Source organism: Coregonus clupeaformis, chromosome 18 (assembly GCF_020615455.1).
Source record: "Coregonus clupeaformis isolate EN_2021a chromosome 18, ASM2061545v1, whole genome shotgun sequence".
Classification (NCBI taxonomy): domain Eukaryota; kingdom Metazoa; phylum Chordata; class Actinopteri; order Salmoniformes; family Salmonidae; genus Coregonus; species Coregonus clupeaformis.
Window position 1 is genome coordinate 12,371,652 of NC_059209.1, and position 13,308 is coordinate 12,384,959.

General features: G+C 42.2%; 1 protein-coding gene across 1 annotated transcript in view; it reads left to right on the forward strand.

Moving 5' to 3' along the window:
- The first annotated feature begins 246 nt into the window (after positions 1-246).
- LOC121587478 (creatine kinase S-type, mitochondrial) overlaps positions 247-13,308 on the forward strand; it is a 34,616-nt gene continuing 21,554 nt past the window's right edge. The window contains exons 1-2 of the mRNA XM_041904448.2: positions 247-351; positions 9,688-9,862. Of these exons, the coding sequence (XP_041760382.1) occupies positions 9,714-9,862 (149 nt within the window). The 5' untranslated portion in view covers positions 247-351; positions 9,688-9,713. The remainder of the gene's footprint in view (positions 352-9,687; positions 9,863-13,308) is intronic.

Consider the following 13,308-nt stretch of genomic DNA (forward strand, 5'->3'; position numbering starts at 1 on the left):
GGAGCTGGATGGTTTGACCATAAAGGGAGGGTTGCTGGGTTAGCTCAAGGGCACAGGCCTGTGGAGAGTGGTACGCGTGTGTCTTTGTGTGTAGGGGGAGTTTGGTGGGGGGTGGAAGACAGGGGCAGACAGACATGCTGACTGACAGCACAAAGAGGATTGGCTGTGTGTTTCCCAGAGAGCTAATCATGAACACAGGACACTGCCCCCTCACCTCTAACTCCCTCCCTCTCTCCCCTTCTCTCTCCCTCTCTCATCATCCCTCTATCATTCTGCAGAAGAAGTCTCTGAGGACTAGGCTGCAGGAACCAAACCTACACTACTACAAGCACTCTACAGGGTTATCTATAGGTGAGAGGATACCTCTTTTCTACTCTCTCCTTTTCGCTCTGTTTTCACCTCTCCTACTCTGTTCTTCTTTTCCTCGTCCTTTTGATCTTTCCCTCTAACCTCTTTCCCTCTCTCTTGCATGTCATTCAGGGTGTGTGGTTTTCACATCATCATAGTTCTATAAGTCGCATGAAAACATTACGTGATTAAACATATTTCCCTCTAAGTTATGCCTTTTGTGCCAGTGAATCTCGTATTTAGAAACATAAAAAAAACTTGATTTCCCCCATTTCGTTTAATTTGGTGAATAATTATTTATAGTCTAAGAAAAGGGGGGGCAATGTACGGTCCGCGGGCCGTATCCGGCCCTCCGGGCACTTCAATCCAGCCCGTGAGACATTTTCTAACTGTTTTAAATATTATAATATTTGAGTTACGATTTTTGGCCTAAAATTACTCATTCCATGACATTCAAACAACCTCCAATAGATGGCGCTGTAGCCTGGCAGCGCGCTCTGTATTTGGGCCTACAGTCAGATTCAGAATGCTTTCAGTCATCATAGCCACTTCATTGCTTGACGACTTTTGACGTGAAAAATGAGTGCTGCGAAAATGAGAAAAGTGTTTAAAGAAGAATGGACAGCAAAATAATATGTTTTTACTAATATTGGACATAATGCCAAGAAAATGTCTGATATGCCAAGAAAGTGTTACCGTTTTTAAGGAATATAATCTCAATCGTCATTTTTCAAGCAAGCATGCTAAAAGTGTGTTAAAGCTGGATAATGTTGTCAAAGTGGTTGTAAAACTTTACAAGGGCAAGGGGGCTTAATCATTGTCAGTTCATTCAGCTGCTCAATGACACAGAGGCAGAGCACCAGGACTTGTTGTACCATTCAAATGTGCCTGGGAAAAGTATTTTGCCGTGTGTGGGAACTGAGATGGTAGATAGGTATGTTCCTTGATACAGTTGGTAAAGCCAACGACTTCTCCGAGTTGAAAGACTTAGACTGGCTGGGCGACTTTGCTTTCGGTGTGGACATATTGGGGCATCTGAACGATCTAAATGTGAAACTGCAGAGAAATTCTGTTTTTGTGCATGAACTGTATTCCAATGTGAAATAATTCAAGGCCAAACTTATGTTGTTCTCCAGACAAATGAGCAGCCGGTCTCTCACTCATTTTCCGACACTGGCCGCACTGAACGCGCCCACATCGCAGTGCCGCACTGAGACGTTCAGTAGCACTTTGATCGACCTGCATGCTGAGTTTTCCCGCCACTTCTCAGACTTCACCAAGATTGAGACTGAGCTGGAGCTTGTATCATGCCCCCTGTCTTTCGACAGTGAGAAAGCACCACCAGACACAATTGGAGCTCATCAACATCCAATGTGACAGTGCTTTGAAGGAGAAGTACAAAACAGCAACAATAGTCCAGTTACATGGCTCACTGAATGAAACAAAGTTTCCAAACATTAAAAAGCACGCCGAAAGGATGCTTGTTTTATTCGGGTCCACATATATGTGTGAACAAACGTTCTCAGTCATGAATTACAACAAATCTAACAAATTTACATTTGACCACTTGTCAGCTGTTCTGAGAATTTCTACATCAAAGATGACACTATACTTTGATGCCCTTGCCAAGAGTGGTGACCAGACCCATTTTTCACATTAAGACTCGAAAGACCGTGACTTGGGTAGGCAAGGATTATGGTTTTTCATGGTGATGGTTATGCAGTGAGAATTATAAAATATAAAATAAATAAAAATTATCCAGAAATGCACTTGGATACAGGTAATAACTAATCAATCAGATTAGGGCTGAGGTGATTGGATAACTTTAAATATGGCTCACAATGGAGAGGATAATTGTTCCTTAATATGCTCTAAAAAAAACAGACCATTCCATATGAAACGGATGCTCTTACCATGTTTCACTCAAATGTTAGTATATATTTTTTTTACACATCTGCTGTTATTTTTTCCATGTCTCCAGTCATATAATACAGTGGGGAAAAAAAGTATTTAGTCAGCCACCAATTGTGCAAGTTCTCCCACTTAAAAAGATGAGAGAGGCCTGTAATTTTCATCATAGGTACACGTCAACTATGACAGACAAAATGAGAAAAAAAAATCCAGAAAATCACATTGTAGGATTTTTAATGAATTTATTTGCAAATTATGGTGGAAAATAAGTATTTGGTCAATAACAAAAGTTTCTCAATACTTTGTTATATACCCTTTGTTGGCAATGACACAGGTCAAACGTTTTCTGTAAGTCTTCACAAGGTTTTCACACACTGTTGCTGGTATTTTGGCCCATTCCTCCATGCAGATCTCCTCTAGAGCAGTGATGTTTTGGGGCTGTCGCTGGGCAACACGTACTTTCAACTCCCTCCAAAGATCTTCTATGGGGTTAAGATATGGAGACTGGCTAGGCCACTCCAGGACCTTGAAATGCTTCTTACAAAGCCACTCCTTCGTTGCCCGGGCGGTGTGTTTGGGATCATTGTCATGCTGAAAGACCCAGCCACGTTTCATCTTCAATGCCCTTGCTGATGGAAGGAGGTTTTCACTCAAAATCTCACGATACATGGCCCCATTCATTCTTTCCTTTACACGGATCAGTCGTCCTGGTCCCTTAGCAGAAAAACAGCCCCAAAGCATGATGTTTCCACCCCCATGCTTCACAGTAGGTATGGTGATCTTTGGATGCAACTCAGCATTCTTTGTCCTCCAAACACGACGAGTTGAGTTATCAATTTTGTGAAAAATGTGTTCACAAAAAACAAGGGTAGAGATGTACACTAGTAGTTGTGCGTCAATGTGAATATGAATAAAGGCTTCACATGTTTTCTCACGCATATACTGTGTGGCCCTTCACTTGGTTTAAAAAACGAAATGTTCTAAGCTGACATATGGAATTGTTTTAAGATGGTCATACTATGCATAATTTAATTTATATACATTAGATTTTTTTTACACAGTTTTTAACCCCTTTTTTTTGGCAGATTTTTTTTTTTTAAATTTAGATTGATCCAACCGGCGTCAATCGATTCTATAGGGTTTAAAGCATAGCCTACTTTCCCCTTAATGAAAGCTGGTTTAGCAGCATTGTATAGGTTAATCTTTTAATCCTGGCCATTAGCCAAAAGTACCCTATGAATAAAGGTGAGTGATTTGAAATATTTTGGTGGTTTTTCCCTCATGATTTTTCAATATTCACAATTCACATATCTGTATTTTGCTTGTTCAAGTAGGCCAGGGTTCCCCAACTGGCGGCCCACGGGCCGAATTTGGCCCGAAGGTGGTTTTATTTGGCCCCCCCAAGTTTTCTAAGCCAAAAATTATAATACGTTTTTTTTTTTTTTTTTGCATTTTCATTGTTGGATATAACTGAAAACACCAGGAAATCAGCTTCAAGTGATTTTAATTTGGGAAATCTTTTCCCAAGTATTTCCACGAATAATAGAGACACATGATCATTAACAAATGTAAGCAAGGTTAGAAATTATGACGTTTTATTCCAATATTATATCTGTTTGGGCTTCTTGAGGTTAATCTGCAGTCTATATATTATTTGTAATTATGTTCCGGCCCCCCGACCATCTGCTGAAGAACAAATCGGCCAGCAGTTGATGATCCCTGAAATAGGCTATCCATCCCCATTTTCAAAGAGCGCTCCTTGTCCGATTACCAAAGACACGCTCGCTCCTCCAAACTTCTCAGTCCTCCTATAATGCCATATCAAAGGCCATTTTTTTGAGAATCTGCCTCGCACATAGGCAACGATACAATTGACAGGAGTCTAGTATTTTGTATAGACGTGCGAACGTTACAGAACGTGTGCACACAGTGCCATGGAAAGAGAGAAGTGATGTATTATATCATGCTTCTGACCTGATCCTATTTAGAAATATTGTTGTTGGTTAAAAAAACCAGACTGATTGTTTTTTTGTACCTATTTGAAAGATTCACTGTCCGTGGGTTTATGGTGAGAACGTACATGGCTCGAATAAAATGAATGTTCATGTGCCATTTCAGGGGAAGTGAAAATATGCTCTATCAGATGGTTCCATGATGTTTATAAAACATTACATTTGCGAGCAGTATAACGGTGAGTGGACATTCCTCCTTTTTTTATATTGGATCTCTATCCTGCTCTTTGTTATCTTGTCTGTATTATATGCCCGCAGGGACCAATTATGGTGTCTGTAACTGTATTTAGACATAGCCTACTTAAAACAAGTTGTAGTTTTGTTTTCATTCAAGAAAAATTACAATTATACAATGTATTTTTAGGCCTTATCAATAGCCTAGTGAATTTAATCTTGCTTATTGACTACGTTGGGCATGTCCAACGTAGTCTCCCGATTGGCGCAGTGGTCTAAGGCACTGCATCGCAGAGATCCTGGTTTGAATCCAGGCTCTGTTGTAGCTGCGACCCATGAGGCAGCACACAATTGGCCCAGGGTAGGGGAGGGAATGGCCGGCAGGGATGTAGCTCAGTTGGTAGAGCATGGTGTTTGCAATGCCAGTGTTGTGGGTTTGATTCCCACTGGGGGCCAGTATATAAAATAAAAATGTATGCACTCACTAACTGTAAGTCGCTCTGGATAAGAGCGTCTGCTAAATTTCCAATTTACAGCCCCTATATCAGTGCAAATGCATTGTTTAACAATGTATTTCCTTATTGAAGAAATGCAATTAGAACAATGTGGATTGCAAACATGTTCAACATATTTAGGAAATATGGGTCAGGCTATTGAACGAACTAGGCTATAACGGACTAACATTCTAATTGGAGTTGATGACAACGCAATACATAAAATAACGTAAATACACAACTTGAAGCAACCACATATTTTGCCGTGGAGCACGTTCTGATTGGCCAATGAGGGGCCAAGCCTCGACACACCCACAACTTGTTTATTCATCAAAACCCAACCCTTTCGCGCCACCGCCAGCTACTGCACTGATAATTCCAGTTGTGAAAATAGCAAACATATTTATTCTGCCCTGGAATTGCGTTCCCGTGCAAAACTAGACAGATAGCTAACAACTGAGTCTTCAATAAAACTTCCAAGGCGTGACTTTTCTTGAACGAATGTATTGAAAACGTTTATGTTGTGAAACTGCAAATACAGAAAATAATATACTTTAGTATTCAATTCACATTGACATACTGTAGCTGTACATTATACATTTCAAGTTGAAGTTGCATAAATACAAAGCAAGTGCCAAGTTACCATGTCTCTGGCATGACGACAAATCAAATAGATAATTACTCTATGAGTAACAACTAGCCAACTCCTTTCATTACTCTAATAATGTACAAACACCTCTGTACAATAACAAAGCATATTACACTAGAAACAGTAACAAACTATAGTATGTTTTACACTTCTTTTACATGACGCACGAGCAAACTAATACAGCTAACGGCATCCATGAAAGTCAATGCAATTTGCGTGAGTAAATGTAACCAACTAACATTGATAAGTAAGCAATTCTGTCAATAACAATATTATCATCACTTGCAATATGCTTGAATTGAACTTACAAACAAATATTTTCCGAGGCTGAAGCGTAACAAGAAATAGTTGCACTGAAAGAACTGTACAGTAGCGTTGTTTCTAGCTGCTTGTCTGCGTGCAGAATGACTACTTTACTTCCGGTTTTTGTACGTTATTCTAAGTACCAGAAAGCTCCACTAGGGGGCGCTAAACACCATGGAACACAATGAAAGTCACTCTTAATCACTATAATAAAATAATCTGTTACCTTCTAACAAGATGGCAGCACAATATTTCTGACACAATCCAGTGCTAAGATTTACCATTGCATTAGGTTTGTTAAAATAGAGCCAACAGTGTATTCCTGGATCAGATTGAGCCTTTCCTAAAAAATATTCAATTTCATTTTGAGTACATCTGTACAGCTCCTTTTGTAAGTTTACCCTTGGAATGTAATGTGTATAGCCTTAACAGTGGCCTCTTGCATTAAACAATTATCCTAATAATCCAGCTGACTGTGACAGTGACCAGCCACCTGTTCCAGACGCTCCGCTAGCCATGGGAATGTCCTTCCTCACTGTCCCCTAGCCTCGGAAGCCCAGGCTTCTCACCTAGTGCTCCAAAGCCAGGGGAAGTTTTCCTCAGGAAGACGATAAAAAGGGGTGGAGTACAATGGAGTCTAGATGAAAAAGTATTTTGCATGGTTGGAGCAAAGAACAGAGGTGGTGTTTCTGAACGTTGTCTGATAGGAAAAGAGGCATGTACAAAATAAGAAAAAACACAAACTAAAAACAAGGAAATGCCTCTCCTGAAGGGTAGATTTATGTATTTTTATATTAGGGTAATGCCATTTCTACTCAGAGCCAATCAAATGCCAGCGTTGAATGCCAGTGTTGAATGCCAGTGCTTCCATTCAAACGCAAAATCCAATACTGAAGTTCGCCAGACTTCTAATACTTGAGTCAATGAGACGGAATTTGGAAGGATGGCCACACGAGACTAACTGTCCCCTGACTGTCCACAGATATCCCCAGGGAGAATTTCTGGCAGCCCCTCTTAGCTCCCCCTATCCTCTCTCTGTCCTTTCCATCCCCCTCTCTCCTTTTCCCCCTCCCTCTTTCTCCCACGGGGTTCTTCACTCACACACCCCGCATCCCTCTCTTCTACCTGTCCTTACTCTCCTTATCGGTCCTTTCACCCCTCACACCTCTGCCATTAAAATCAAATCAAATTTTGTTGCATGCTTCGTAAACAACAGGTGTGGACTAACAGTCAAATGCTAACTTACGGGCACTTCCCAACAATGCAGAAGAAAGAACATTTTGAAATAATAGAAAAGTAAAACACGTAACAATAAAAGTAATAATAGATACACAAGTGGCTATATACAAGTGGTACCAGTACCGAGTCGATGTGCAGGGGTAAGAGGAAATTAAGGTAGATATGTAGGAATAACGTGACAGATAGTAAACTGTAGCAGCAGCTTTTGTGAAACAAAGTTAGTGCAAAAAGGGTCAATGAAGATAGTTAAATAGTTAACTAAATAGCTAACTGGACTAACAATTTAGCAGTCTTATGGCTTGGGGTATAAGCTGTTCAGGGTCCTGTTGGTTCCAGACTTGGTGCATCAGTACCACTTGCCATGTGGCAGCAGAGAGAACAGTCTGTGACTTGGGTGGCTGGAGTCTTTGACCATATTTAGGGCCTTCCTCTGACACTGCTTGGTATAGAGGTCCTGGGTGGCAGGGAGTTCAGCCCCAATGATGTACTGGGCCGTACGCTCTACAATCTGTAGCGCCTTGCGGTTGGATGCCAAGCAGTTGCCATACCAAGTGGTGATGCAGCCAGTCAAGATGTTCTCAATGGTGCAGCAATTTAACTGTCTTAGGATCTAAGGGTCCATACCAAATCTTTTCAGCCTCCTGAGGGGGAAGAGGCATTGTCTCGTGCCCTCTTCACAACTGTGTTGGTGTGTTTGGACCATGACAGATCCTTAGTGATGTGGAAAGTCTCACTTTCTCATCTGTCCCCTCACCCTTTCTCCACCCACTTCTCTCCCACTCTCTCGCTTGTTATTCCTTTCTACTCACCTCTTACCCACTCCCCTCCTTCTCTCTCGTACTCTCTCTTTTCACACCCCACAACTTTCCTTCCCCTCTCTTCACCCCAGTCTCGACCCTCTCGGTTTTAACTACTCTCTCTCACCTCTCCCTCCCTCCCTCTCCTCTCTCTCTCCCTGTCTGTCCTGTGTCAGTCCAGCTGACCCGTTCAGAATGTCATGGTGGATCATGTGCTGGTCAGGGCTGATGCCAACACCGGGCTGGCACTAATGCTTAAGCTCACCCCTTGCTGCTATAATTAGTACTGACACACACAGACACAGTGTATGTGTGTGTTTGGCAGTCTCACCAGGAATAAAATGCAGCAACAGTTAAAATAGACCCGTGAGACAGTGTGTGTCAGAGTGGATAGGGACGGAATAGCCCTCTAAGAAAGAGAGCTGTTGTGGTAATCTAATCTCTATTTGTGTGTTATTGTCTCAGTCTGTGTGTGACACCCTCAGTCTCTGTATTTTAAGATTGTTGTCTTGAAACAAAACAACTCTTCTCACCTCACCTAGCGTAAAGACTATAACATTTGATGTCATTTGTTGACTCAAATTATTTGCTGTATCCCGAGTGGCACAGTGGTCTAAGGCACTGCATCGCAGTGCTAGCTGTGCCACTAGAGATCCTGGTTCGAATCCAGGCTCTGTCGTAGCCGGCCGCGACCGGGAGACCCATGGGGCGGCACACAATTCATCCAGGGTAGGGGAGGGAATGGCCGCCAGGGATGTAGCTCATTTGGTAGAGCATGGCATTTGCAACGCCAGGGTTGTGGGTTTGTTTCCCATGGGGGGCCAGTATAAAATATAAAAATAAAATAAAATGCACTAACTGTATGTCGCTCTGGATAAGAGCGTCTGCTAAATGACAAAAAAATAAAATGATATTCATGTGGCAGGTAGGTCAGCTGACCAGGACATTCTAGAACACTGTCCAGGTCTGACCAATAGGGAGAAATATGTCTGCCTCCAACGCCTTCTAGAACAGTCTAGTCACGGAAACACAAGAGGCTAAAAGCATATCCTAAACTTAAAACTATTAGGACTGTGTGTGTGTGTTTAAACATAAATATACAGACTTGCAAGACCTAAATCAGTGTCTAATAGATACATTAACAAATGACAATGTATTTTAATTCTGTACCTCAAAGTTGAATCAAAGTCAAAAGCTTTCAACTATATAAGTGTTCTTTCTAAGTGCTAGGAAATGGTAGCGATCTTATTAAAAAACTGTGGATATTCTCCATGTTGCAAGTCTAATTTGGGTGATATGTCAATTGTGTTTATGTAGACAGGTGCTGTGGAGCGTTTTGTTCTTATGACCTCTGAACTTCAAGGCAGGACATGTTTTGCCCACCTGACTACCCTGATCAGATGTTGGAGAAGGCTGCTAATAAGGTGTCAGCTTGTCAGCTGTATTTCTGACCCGCCAGCAACACGGCCGGTTGGAACTGGTGGAGAGAGTCATTTGAAAACATAGCAATGTCACATTGGGAATGTCTCATTGGTTTACAACCATATTGTGGTGAGAGTGACATTTCTTGAGTTGTACATAAAGGCAAAAGTAACATTAGAGAATGACAAACTCAATGTGACAGTGAATTAAGAAATTGAAGGCCTCGTACTACATTTACTACGATATGAGTGACTCCTGCGACCCTTACTGATTATAATCCCCACTGCCCTCATGACCGCTATGTGACCTTTGACCTTTACCCTCTGACTTGTCCCCAGGTATAATCTGAAGTTGAGTGGTAGCCATGGCGAGCTTGTTCACACGTATGCTGTCTGGCCATCACACGGCTGTGGCTCTGGCCAGCCTCGGGGTGGGCACACTTGCATCAGGATACCTTCTGACCGACAATGGCAATGCCGCCGCTGCTGAGAGAAGGAAGCTCTACCCTCCCAGGTAGGTCTCTCTCTCTATTTATGTATGTGTGTGTGTGTGTGTGTGTGTGTGTGTGCCACATTTTGGCAAATAATGTTCATACTGTATGTGGGTTTTGGACTGAAACCCAGCTGATCTTTATAAGAGCTGTAATAACCATTGTTAGGTTCTGACAAACAGAGTGAAAAAATAACGGACAACTAGTCAAAGCTCAAACCAAATGTATTCACCCACTGGGTCAAACAGCTGAAAAGACAAAGACATGTTTCAACCAGCACAATTATTTATACTCTCCTATTAGGCGGAGTCTCCTCCTTGCACATCTAGACAGCCAATATATCTATGTTGCTAGTCAGGAAGTTAAGTGATGTGTGTAATAAAACTGTTCCTTCTCCCTTCATCTGACCTGACCTCGGCCCACATTCCTCACTAATCCACAGCTATCCAACCTTATCCGTGACCGCAACCAAGTGATTGCCTTTTCCCTCACTTACATTTACATTTTACATTTTAGTCATTTAGCAGACGCTCTTATCCAGAGCGACTTACAGTTAGTGAGTGCATACATTTTTATACTTAGTAACTTTCCAGACCCATACATCTTATCCAACCTCCATTGACCTCACCATATACATTCCTCATACATGTACCCATCAAGTATTTCAAATTGCAACCCAACACCATATCACGACACAGTCATATATCATGAGAGTTTGGCCAACTTTAGATCTAGAAGCCATGTTGCTGTGTGACAGGGTAACTTACGAGGGCCTGTAGTGTGTGAGTGTAAGACTGTTAAATGGCTAACTACTGCTCTCCCTCTCCCACAGACTATCCACACTGACTATATGCCCATCCACAGGTTTCTACCCACTCAGACACATACACCTTCACTCACTCTTACTCACAGGCACACACACACCTACCCTCACACCAACACTGCTGCTAAAATGATTATTGATTAGATTTATAACTACCACTACACTGCTGTTCATTGATTATATTTCCATTACCCCTTAGTATGTACTATATATATTTAGCCTACCACTGGTCTCCTGCTTACATGTATATATTACCATTAGTATTTTCCCATAAGTATTTATATATTCCTGCTACCAGTCACTTTTCAGTTTACATTTATATCTGCCTATCATGCCTACACTGAAACTCTTATGCACTGCACATACAAGCGCACACACACACACACACACACACACACACACACACACACACACACACACACACACACACACACACACACACCACTTATGCTGCTGCCATACTGTTTAATATTATTATTATTATTCTTTATCCGGCTACCAGTCACTTTCTTTTAATCCCTGCCTACATGTACATATCTACCTTAACTACGCCAGTATCGCTGCACATTCTACATTTGTACTGCCATTCTACAACAACAACAAATCGTCCTCTCTTACTTCTTATTTCTCTTGTTTTTAAAAAATACTATTTTGATATTGAATAGTGCACTGTTGGGAAGGGCTTAAGCATTTCACTGTACTTGTCCATGTGACAAATAAAACTTGAAACGTGAAACTCCACCAACTTTAAGGACTTTTGGAGATCATTCCACATGAGGCGCAAAATAACTAAAAGCAGATTTACTTAACTAGGTGGAGATTGAAGGGATCTCCAGGGTTAGCTATCCCTGAGTCTGGGTCTGGTAATTTATACGTCTTAAGGTTAACAATGAGGTAAGGTATGGAGAACATTATGCAAGAAGGCTTTATAGACAAAAAGAACGCAATGCATCGATCTACGAGACTTCAAGAAGGGCCAGCCTACTTTCTGATACAAAATGCAATGATGTGTACTGAACCTATCGTCCATAATAAAGCACAATGTGCTATGATAAACTGCGTCCAATGGCTTCAATACAGTGGCAGCTGCATTCATATAGATTATATCGCTATAGTCAATAACCGGAATGAATGTTGACTGAATTATTAGTTTTCTGCTATTTAACAAAAGACAGGACCTGTTCTTATAGAATCATTTTAATTATTTAATTGCCATCAACATACTTTTCTGAAAGATATCTTTTCGTTAATCCAGATGCCCAGCTATTGATAATTGGGACACGATCAATGAGGGCACCATACAAAGTACGTATGCATAAATCATCCGATACATTTTTACACAACTTGTAAAATTACATTTACTTGGTTTTACCAGCATTAAGTACCAACTTCAGTTCAATCGAGTACAGGCTTAACTGAATGACAGTGAAAGAATGCATCATGGAATTGTATTAAATAGTTTGGGGTATGTTTTAAATACTCCTATAAAAACGGTAGACTTGCAGATAAACAGCAAGAAGGTAAGTACACTGCTCAAAAAAATGAAGGGAACACTTAAACAACACCATGTAACTCCAAGTCAATCACACTTCTGTGAAATCAAACTGTGCACTTAGGAAGCAACACTGATTGACAATAAATTCCACATGCTGTTGTGCAAATGGAATAGACAACAGGTGGAAATTATAGGCAATTAGCAAGACACCCTCAATAAAGAAGTGGTTTTGCAGGTGGTGACCACAGACCACTTCTCAGTTCCTATGCTTCCTGGCTGGTGTTTTGGCCACTTTTGAATGCTGACGGTGCTTTCACTCTAGTGGTAGCATGAGTCGGAGTCTACAACCCACACAAGTGGCTCAGGTAGTGCAGCTCATCCAGGATGGCACATCAATGCGAGCTGTGGCAAGAAGGTTTGCTGTGTCTGTCAGCGTAGTGTCCAGAGCATGGAGGTGCTACCAGGAGACAGGCCAGTACATCAGGAGACGTGGAGGAGGCCGTAGGAGGGCAACAACCCAGCAGCAGGACCGCGACCTCCACCTTTGTACAAGGAGGAGCAGGAGGAGCACTGCCAGAGCCCTGAAAAATGACCTCCAGCAGGCCACAAATGTGTTTGTGTCTGCTCAAACGGTCAGAAACAGACTCCATGAGGGTGGTATGAGGGCCCGACGTCCACAGGTGGGGGTTGTGCTTACAGCCCAACACCGTGCAGGACGTTTGGCATTTGCCAGAGAACACCAAGATTGGCAAATTCGCCACTGGCGCCCTGTGCTCTTCACAGATGAAAGCAGGTTCACACTGAGCACATGTGACAGACGCGACAGAGTCTGGAGACGCCGTGGAGAACGTTCTGCTGCCTGCAACATCCTCCAGCATGACCGGTTTGGCGGTGGGTCAGTCATGGTGTGGGGTGGCATTTCTTTGGGGGCCGCACAGCCCTCCATGTGCTCGCCAGAGGTAGCCTGACTGCCATTAGGTACCGAGATGAGATCCTCAGACCCCTTGTGAGACCATATGCTGGTGCGGTTGGCCCTGGGTTCCTCCTAATGCAAGAAAATGCTAGACCTCATGTGGCTGGAGTGTGTCAGCAGTTCCTGCAAGAGGAAGGCATTGATGCTATGGACTGGCCCGCCCATTCCCCAGACCTGA